This window comes from Quercus suber, unplaced genomic scaffold (assembly GCF_002906115.3).
Source record: "Quercus suber isolate HL8 unplaced genomic scaffold, Cork oak 2.0 scaffold_994, whole genome shotgun sequence".
Classification (NCBI taxonomy): Eukaryota; Viridiplantae; Streptophyta; class Magnoliopsida; order Fagales; family Fagaceae; genus Quercus; species Quercus suber.
In genome coordinates this window covers 1-10137 of record NW_027070409.1, presented here as the reverse complement: position 1 = coordinate 10137, position 10137 = coordinate 1, and the positions used below count along the sequence as shown (strand labels likewise).

The 10137-nt window shown below is 35.2% G+C and overlaps 2 protein-coding genes across 2 annotated transcripts; one reads left to right on the top strand and one right to left on the bottom strand.

The window, feature by feature from the left end:
• Positions 1 to 1272: 1272 nt before the first annotated feature.
• Positions 1273 to 6271, bottom strand: LOC112017461 (protein NRT1/ PTR FAMILY 5.6). Its single transcript, XM_024049912.2, has 4 exons — positions 5940 to 6271; positions 4333 to 4550; positions 3083 to 3627; positions 1273 to 2284 (listed from the first exon to the last, which is right to left on the bottom strand). Exons 2-4 carry the CDS (start codon positions 4477 to 4479, stop codon positions 1432 to 1434), a joined length of 1545 nt encoding a protein of 514 aa, XP_023905680.2. The 5' UTR covers positions 4480 to 4550; positions 5940 to 6271; the 3' UTR covers positions 1273 to 1431.
• Positions 6272 to 7621: 1350 nt separating this feature from the next.
• Positions 7622 to 9322, top strand: LOC136065496 (uncharacterized). The gene has a single exon (XM_065768772.1). The coding sequence runs from the start codon at positions 7730 to 7732 to the stop codon at positions 9305 to 9307; it is 1578 nt and encodes a 525-aa protein (XP_065624844.1). The 5' UTR covers positions 7622 to 7729; the 3' UTR covers positions 9308 to 9322.
• Positions 9323 to 10137: the final 815 nt, after the last annotated feature.

Genomic DNA, 10137 nt, shown 5'->3' with positions numbered 1-10137 from the left:
GTATATTTTTTGGAATATGAGAGAGCTTAGATTTTTGGGTCGTTTGAGAGCATTTGTATTGGTGGAGTCCTGTAGTTAAAATGCTAAATTTAGCAAATACATATAACAAAAGTGGCAAAAAAAGCTAGTGCATTGGAATCATTTGGTGTTGCGCTACAGTATACAGCCAAAAATGCTAAAAAGAAAAAAATAATATTTTATTATGTTATTTATATTATTTTATTATATTGAATGCTAAAATAGAATTACTAATATTAAATGTTTTGTAAAGTGATGCGGCAAAATTGATCAAGTAATTTTTTATGGTGTCAAATTATTAAATTTTTGCCTCCATTAAAGTGGAAGCTCTAAGGAGGGACGAAAGTGAAGGCATTGGTCAAGGTCCTTAAAAGGTTTTTTATATAGGATCTTACTATTGTCAGTCAAGAAATTGTTTTATAGGATGTGGAGCTATTAGAGTTAACTTTTTTAGTTCTACTTATTACTACAGCCGTATTTTACTTTCTCTTATTAATTCATGCCAAATTTTTTTAAGTTAGACTTCATAATAATTAATCCTTAACGCATACAGTGCCCTTTTATATATTATATTCAATTGGAATGAGATCCATTAACTTATTTCTTAATTCTAGGATTGTAAATGCACCAAATTGCTCATAAATATCTTGGACTTGGCTTGATAAAAAATTCATTCATATTTGTTTGTCTATAAAGAAGCTAACTTTGGACCTTGATTTTAGACTTGTTTAATAAACAAGCCGAGTCAAAGTTAAAAAAATTGTACATGAACAAGCTCTTGAACAATCGAGTTCTATAAAAATTGAGCCTAGCTTAATTAGGTTGGTTTATGGGTTTGATAATAAGTTTGATATGAGCTTGAAAAATAACCTTATATCTTCTTAAGCTTTTAATCAATTAGGAGTTGTGACTACTCATCCAAACTAAAAGGGTTGATAATATGCTTAGTACGGGTGCTAGATCTTGAGTTCAAAAAATTGATAATGATATTGAGTTTGAGCTTGAACTTAGCTTGATTTATGAATTAAATTAAGTTAAGTCGAACTTAAACTTTTGGACCTTCTCACAAGCTCAAACTAAAATATTGTTTTGTAGGCTTGGTTCAAACTAAAGTCAAGTTTGAACATTTTATATTTATTATCGAGCTAAGTTTGAACATTTAATACTCAACAAAGCTCAACTGATTTACTGCCCTAGTTAATGGATGCATACCTTAACCAATTTCTAATTCTTATAATGAAAGAATAATATACATTAACGTGAAAAAACTTCAATGAAATTTGATAAACTTGTACAAGGAAAAAAACTGTCCAATATTAACACAATGATTTTAGCAAGCAAGCAACTTAAGATGCATTTTTCACAATTTTCCATCACATTTCAAGCCAACAACTCTACCCCATCACCCTCATACTAGTCACTACCATCAGTCACAATCACCCTCCGCTGCACATTTTTGTAAGTATACTTCATAGCCAAAACCATATAAATACACAAATTCAACCCACTCATTGCTGCCAATAACCAATAGAAATTATCCAAACGGCAGGAGTTCACATCCTTTGCAAACCAACTTCTCCCACCCTTTTCAGTGACATGATCCACAACAGTAATCAGAAAGCTACTTAAAAAGCTCCCAGCACCAAGCACACTTAGATAGAAAGCAATTCCTAAGCTTCTCATTGAGTCTGGAACTTGGTCATAGAAATACTCTTGCAACCCAACCAATGCAAACCCATCTCCAATGCCAAGAATTATGGTTTGTGGAGCTAGCCAGAAAACACTCAGAGACAAAGGCCCAGTTTTCCCTTTCCGAATTAATTCATTATCAACAGCTTTTAGCCTCTTCATTTCAACTAAGGCAGCAACAGACATTGCTAAAACTGATAATGCCAAGCCAATACCAATTCTCTGTAGGATATTAATGCCTCTTTCATTGCCTCTAACTTTCCTTAACGTTGGAACAAGAATTTTCTCATAGATGGTGACAGAGACTAACATTCCAGCAGCCCCAAGAGCAATGATGGAGGCTGGTGGGATCTTGAAGTTGTCAGTAACCTTTAGGTTCAAGGTAGTGGCTTGTTTAACGAAGAATGTAGGGCCTTGTGCGACGCAGATTCCAAATGTTAGCGATGTTAGCCATATGGGGATCATGTTCAAAATAAGCTTTGTCTCCTCTACCTTTGTCACAGTTGTTAGCCTCCAGGGATTCTGCTCAATTGATATATTGTCCTTCTCTTCAATTATTGCTGCCTGGTCGAGAAACCTATAAAAAAAAAAAAAATTTGTTTAGAATCAATAGACATGTTTCTAAAAAAAAGAAAAAGTATCAATAGACATGCACGTGTGCGCGTGCACACATATAATATATATATATATCCTTTTTTTTTTTTGATAAGATATATATATATATATATATATCTTAGTACGTAGTACATGAAATTACAACATTTGTTATGATTTAAGATGATTTCAACTATTAATTGTATTGAATTCAAGTAGTGTAATGTGTCTTTTCTATGTGGAAGGCTTAAAGTCCTTTAATTATAGGTGCTACATGATCTAAAGAAAAAACTTATGTACAAATACTTATGTGCTATATATAGGTTTCCTAATTATATTTATTCATGTGATTTATTGGCCAATGCAACAAAACCATTCCATGTGTATAATTGGAATTTTAAAATTCTTGTGTTTCTCCATCATAGAATTCATGAAGTTTTATTTATTTATTTTAAAATGAATGAATTCAATTTTGCCACATTACTAACATTTTATAAATATTGCCTATCACCATTTTGGAATTTATTTTAATTATTGAAGATAGTAAAATCTAATATACTCATTTTAAAATAGATGGATAAAATTTTAGGAACTCCATAATGAAGTTACCCAAAGAGCTCTAGAATATCATAACATTGTACAATTACCATTTTCAGGCTACAGGCTATATGGTCGAATTTAATTTGGAACCAAGTTAGAACACCTTTGAACTTGAGTTTTTCCTAAAAAAAAAAAATGTTTTAACATGGTGATATAAAATGGTGCCGCATGCTTATCTTACCTGAGACTACTAGTATGACATAGAAGCCTTCCTTGAGACTTGTGTGTAATGGGAACTTCATACAATAGGGCAGGATCTGATGGAGCTGGTAAATTTCTCTTTCTTATAGCTGCAACCAAGACCTGGAACAAGGGAGTTAAAGTGCTCCCTTTTGATAATCTGTATCTGTACCAAGGCTTTCCCAAATAGAAGGTTACTATTGTTATGGCCATGGCGATAGCAAGAATAAGATTAGCAACACCCCAGCCCACATTGTCTTCAATATAAGCAATTACTGTTACACCAAGCACTAGCCCACAACAAAGCGCGAAGTTCCACCAGTTAAAGTAAGACATCTTCTTCTTCCTTTCTCCCGAGTGATCATCATCGAATTGATCCGCTCCAAAGCTTTCTAGAGAGGGCTTGATTCCTCCGGTTCCAACAGAGATACAATACAAGGCAAGAAAAAATACCACCTCATGAATCTTCCTAGGCCGGAGACACATCATTTTATTGCATGGCTTTAGACTTGGGATGAAGTTAGACATTGTCAAGAGGATCAAACCCTGGTTTTTGCAATTACAAATATTAAATATCATACACGTTTTCAATAGCTCCAGAGCCTTGATTATGACCAGTGAAAATAAATGACTTTTCTAGTTAAAAAGATATGATTAAAATCCAAATTACACGTTGTTTGAATAAATTATCATTTTTGTTTTTGAAGGGTATTTTTTTTTTTGTTTTTTTGTGGCCATTTAGTCATTAAACTTTAACTAAATTCAATTTTATATCCATTGTTGAGATTGAGATCAGGTGTAATATCTAGGGTATTGCACCTGATGCAATAGCAATGAATAATTGAGATTAAAAGTAAAAAAAAAAAAAAAAAAAAATTTTCAATTTTCAATAACTATTGAATAAAAAAAGTTAAAAAAATAAGAACGGTAAAAATTTATGTGAGAGGAAGTGAGGTAATTGCACCCAGTGTTGGATTCAAATCCCCATTATTGTTTATGAAACTGTGTAATTACTCTTCACATATTTGAACAATAAATGAAAAATATATATGTGATATACTACATGTTTTATTGGACATAACAACAATTTCCTAGATAGTAAAGGGCAAAAGGACCAACTTGACAACTTGACATGAATGCTAAAGTTGAAGGACTAAAATAAACAAAAAATTATTAGGATTAGAATAATAAGAATATTCACTTAAATGATGTGATTTAGATTTCGAGAAAAAAGGAATGTGGTATTTTTACCATTAGATATATGAGGGACGAAAACAGGACCATATTGAATCGGCCAGTGTAGGCATCTGCCAGGAACCCTCCAAGTAGAGGCATCAATGTTGTTACTCCTGTCCAGTAGTTTACATTTTTGGCAGCTGTTTTGAGGTCTTGATGCATCAATTTGGTGAGGTATGAGATCAGATTTGTTGCTAACCCAAAGTAGGTCAATCTCTCACTAAACTCAATTGCTACACCAAATACAAGAGACAGCATATTTGACACCATTAATAACATGAACAAGTGTAGAACAGCAAAAAGTGCAGGAAGTACACAAATTTTAACGAACATATAAAGCCTACACTTTGGGAGCACATATGGTCAAGAGTAACGACTAACGACCCACCATGCTTATAAAGTAATATCATATGGCTTTGACATTGTGTCTAGCGACTCTAGCGAGCCCATGGTTACTTTGGACTAGGAAAGAGAAAACAAAACGAATTATTTCTTTGTTTTCCTTTTTTTTTTTTTTTTTTTCTAAATTTTATGAAAAATGCTAATGAGTGCCCTTAAGACATTAGTTAATAATCCGTTTAAAGAAAATTTGTATGAAAAATAAAAAAAATAATATTTTAACATTTTTTTCATTTTAAGGAAATAAAAAAAAGTAATTAATATTTTAATTTTTTTTCATTTTTCATAAAAGTAGTATTAAAATTTTTCTAAAATTAATTATTAACCAGTATTCTAAAAGCAATCGATAGCATTTTCTAAATTTTATATTAATAATTTTTGCTTTGCAACTTGTTTTAGTGAATTTTCTGCTAACATTCTTTCAGTTTTACTTGATGCTGTGAGCATATTGACCACGCATATGTTTCATGTCCTCGTAATGAGTCCAAATCTTTTGTATAATTTTTTTACTCTACTTTATACTTTATCAATAAATACTTATTACATGTTCACTTACTTAATTAAATACTATAATTATTAATTAATTAATATTATAATTATTAATTAATAATAATATTTAATTAATTAAGTATATATGGGACAAATATTTATTAGTGAAATATAAATAAAGTAAAAAAAATGAGATAGAAAATTTTGACATATAACGATACCGCAAATAAGGAAGGCGAAATTCAATATAATTAATTATTTATTTATTTAAAAAGAAAGGAAGGGAAAACTTTTTATTTTTATTTTTTATATATCAGTAATACTATTATTCTGGGATTGATCTCATTTATTGATGCATGGGAGTGTGTGACCCACTTTTCATTGCACAGTGCACACTAATGGCGTAGTAGCTGGCCTCAATAATTACCAGTACCTTGACTGACAGCAACTCCCAAGTCCCAAGGTATTTAGGTAAGCTATTTAACCCAGAAATTTATTATGACCACCAAACTTTTAAAAAATTAAGAAAAAAAAACAAAAAATCATAGTTCGGAAAATCCTAGCTATGAACTGATCATGATGATCATGATCATATATTTGCAAGTAAAGAACCTAGCTGAAATTGGAGAATCATGGAGACTCTGATTAGTAATGTTAGCTAAGTACATATGCATCACTTTTATATATATAAAGCTAGGTATATACGCATCAAAAACACAAGCATATATACTTACTGATGATAAAGAAGGCTGCCTTCCATACACCAGTCGAAGCACGAAGAGGAACTCTTCCTTTATGATCGACAGATAGATCGTGAACCCATTTCTCTTCGTTGTTTTCTCCTTGTCCACCTCTCCTTTTCTCTCCATCTCTGTCTCCATCTTGTTAATGAAAGATAATATGTGAGGCACAGACACTAGCTAAGAGTCAAATTAATAGAGATGCGGCAGACTAGCTATAGAGGAAGAATCTACAGGAAAAAGAGTGTCATTGGAGAGAAGTTTGTTTGCTTTGCGCTGCCTTTATAGTTTGGAGGATTCTTCACTTTGTTTAACGAGGCATTGATGTAGTGGCCGCTTTAGAGTGTTCACATCAAGTATAAATTCGTAATTTAATAAAAAGAAAATTTTATATATTAATAACAATAACAATAAAAAAAAAAAAAGTAAATATATAAAGTTTATAATTATTTTTTATGAGTGTTCATATTTTAAAATTGTTGTATGATAGTCTCATTATTAATAAAACTATTAATTATTTTGTTTTTTTTAAGAGAGTTTCAACCTATGAGTTTTTGGTGTAGGCGAAATTGAACCATATATCTCTTATACAACCATCAGAGATTTTACCAGTTGAGCTAACTGAAACCCATTTAATTATAGTTGTTTAGTTGTTTCATTAATTTGTTTGTCATTTATAAACTATAATTTGTTATATTGTTGTTTCATTAATTATAAAATTATTAACTGTTGTTTAGCCTAACATAATTTAATTTATTTGTCTTTAATAATGTATTGGTTAATTAAATTATTAATTATTGTTTATTAGTTGCTTCATTATTTCTTTTTTACTAACTGTTAGCACACACTCTACTGTGCACTAGCACACACCCCATGTGCATTATCCATTGCCAACCCACTGCCTACTTCTCAAGCCTTTACTTCCACCTTGCCCCATGCCCCCATCCACCCATCCCCCCACTCAACAGACAAGTTCCTTGGTCCCAATCACAAGAGCCAATTAGATGATAAATTCACAATAGACAATACACTAAAAGACAAACTCAATAACTCACCAACACCAACACCAATACCAACGAATAAATTCAAAAAAGGAGCAAATATTAATAAAGTTACAATAAAGCTAAGCAATTACAATTCAATAAAGCTAAGCAATTTCACCACAAAAAAAAAAAAAAAAGAATCAACCAATCAGATAAAGTCTTTAGTCTTAAAGAGAGAGAGACTCTTATTTCACTTTCAGACTTTCAGTCTTTAGATAAAAGAGAGAGAGAGACAGTGAGAAGTAAGAGAGAAAACCCATTAGAGAAAAAGCGAGAGAAGAAAAGTGTAAAGTAAAGATGAAATACCTTAAGGTTGAGGGAGTAGGGAGGCTTGAGGTGAGGGGCGGCAGTGTCGAACTGGGTAACACGTCGAGGCGATGGCGAGGANATTTTATTAAAGTTCAGATACTTTTTTGGCAGTTAGTTAGTTTTTTTTTTTTTTTTTAATACTTTTTAGTTACAAGTAATTGCTAGCAAAAAAAAAAAAACGTGAATAATTATCCGCGTTTTGTGCAGGGCCCCCCAAACACTACACGGAGCCCCATTCTCACGCAACATACAGTCACAGACTCACACTGACACTTCCACCTCTTCCCCCATAAAAGGGCGCCATTTGCCTCACTCTCTGATTTAAAACTTTCAAAAACCCCTCTCTCTCTCTCTCTCTCCGAATAAAAAGCAAAAACCCTAGCCTTTACCATCTACTCTCTACTGACTCTCTCACCCTCACTGACCCATACCATGCTCCCCCACTCCTACACCGTCGATTCCCAATCAAAATCCCAAGACCTCGCTTCCTCCATCCTCTCCTCCACCTCATCCTCCCAAATCATCTCCACCTGCTCCTCCATCGACTCTTTCCTGCTCTCTCACTCACCTGACCAAACCCGCCACTTCTTCTCCCTCGCTTTCCCTCCTCTCATTTCCAAGCTCTTCTTCGGCCTCACCGACTCCTCCTCCTCCTCTTCCAAACCCAACCCATCCAACGGCTGGATCGACTCCGTCCTCTCATCCAACGATCCAGATTCCGCCAACGCAGTCTTCTCCCTCCTCTCCCCTTCCAGCATTCTCTTCCACTCAATCTCCGCCGTCGATCGCCTCTCCCTCGTCAAATACGTCTTCCCAATCGAACGGCTCCCGGAGTGGGCCCGGTTCGCCCTTTCCTCCAATAAATTCGCTCAAGCTCTCTCCGATCTTTCTCCATTATTCAATTCAAAACTCAAACACGACCCTATCAAACCCTCCGCCCTTCAAATCCAGCTCAACGTTTTCGAATACTATCTCTTCTGGTTCGCCTATTACCCTATCTGTAAATCCAATTCCGAGAATTCCGATTCCATTTCCATCAAAAGAGCCAGGAAATTCAGGCTAGAGAATTGGACTTCCTCCATTCCCGGATTTTCAAATTCCAAGCGTGGAAACGAGCAGAGGATCGAGTGCAACCTTTATCTCCGTCTTCTCTATGCCTATCTTCGCGCCTTTGTGCCGATTCACGATTTGAATGCGCACCAACCTTACCGTAGCTCGTTGCTTCACTACACCTGCGGTTACGATGGATCGGCCACAATGCGTGCCGAGTTCGTCGTCAACGCTTTCGTACACTTCTGGTTGGTTGACAACGACTTCTCGCCTTTGCCAGTCAATGTCTTGAAATCGCACGGCGTGTCGTTTCCATTTCGATCGGTGTTAGGGGATACGCCGCCACCGTCCTCCGGGTTAGGAGAAGTGGTGAAGCTGTTCGTCAAGTACTTGAATTTGAGCTCTGTGGCCGTCACGGAAGACGGTGGGACCGAGAATTGTGGGAACCCGAGGTGGAGAGTTTTGAATTCAGGCTCGTTCGATGGCGGCGGCAGTGGTGCGAAGTCGAGAGATGTTGCAGCGCCGGTGCGGCAGGCCGGGTCGTGGAACGCGTGGATTCAGAGGCCGTTGTATCGGTTTATACTGAGGACGTTCTTGTTTTGCCCTGTGGGATCTTCGATTAAGAATGCATCCGAGGTGTTTGATGTTTGGATTACATATATGGAGCCTTGGACTATAACCTGGAATGATTTCGCAGAGCTCGACGCGATTGTGGATGGTGCGAATAAGAGTGAGAGGAAGGAAGATTTTCGGTCTCACGGTAGTAACAATGGATATAACCCTTCTTGGCAGGGATATGTGTTGTCCAATTACCTGTATTACAGTTCATTGGTTATGCATTTCATTGGGTTTGCACACAAGTTTCTTCACTCTGACGTTGAAATTATAGTCCGGATGGTGTCGAAGGTATGTTTCTTGATCATTGTCTTCTTTACTCCACTGTCTATCTGCCTTTGTTAATTGAATTTGCTTGCGTTTTTATTTTTGTTATTTGGCTTTGAAGATTTAGGTTTGTTATAACTATTTGAGTGCTTAATATGGACAATTAATATTGACTTACAGAAGTTCTAACTATGGCATGCAATGGAAATGCGTTTTGTTTTGTGAATTGTGAAGGATTAGTTATTATCATTTAGCTTGTACTTAGTGATGTATTATTCCAGCTGGAATGGGAAAATTCTAACAATTTAGTTTCTGTTTCTGTAATACTACATGGTGAACACCTTGATGAGAAGTCCTTGCATGAGCCATGAGATAGGTTTGTATTCCACATATTTGGAAACAGGCTACGTGCTAGTGTGAAATAAAGTTTGGAACAAACAATGCATTCTTCTAGATGGAGATTTAATTCAAGGGAATACTAATTAAAGTGCTGTAGGACTCGGCAGGCTTTAAAAATTGTTTAGGTACCAAATTAGTGGGGCAATAAGGAATCGGGTCATTAAAGCTTGAACTCTGAGCAACAGCATGACTGCATGAGTGAGTTGGGCCATGTTTTTCATGGTGTTAAGCTTGTGTTTAAATTTCAGGATCAAGGTTGTGTTTTGCTTGGTGGCTGTCGCAGCTCATATTATGGCTTTGCATGGCCTAAAGTAGTTAACTACGCCCATTAGTTATAGACAGATACAATGAGGGATGCTGCAGATACCTAAATATATAATCTAATTAAATATAAAATGTTTAGATTTTCTGCTAATTCTTAATATGGATTTGGTTACTTAAGAAGAAATTCATGGCCAAGGATGAAAAAGATTCTTGCAACTGAATTCCACAACCGCCGCCCCCCCCCC

Bases quoted from the DNA above. Each gene is read 5' to 3' on its own strand.
- LOC112017461 (XM_024049912.2), bottom strand. From the start codon at position 4,479: ATGCATCAAGACCTCAAAACAGCTGCCAAAAATGTAAACTACTGGACA. The intron at 3,628-4,332 runs GTAAAAATACCA...TGCAAAAACCAG, and splicing joins CGTCCCTCATATATCTAATG to GGTTTGATCCTCTTGACAAT. The intron at 2,285-3,082 runs GTAAGATAAGCA...TTTTTTTTATAG, and splicing joins TGTCATACTAGTAGTCTCAG to GTTTCTCGACCAGGCAGCAA.
- LOC136065496 (XM_065768772.1), top strand. From the start codon at position 7,730: ATGCTCCCCCACTCCTACACCGTCGATTCCCAATCAAAATCCCAAGAC.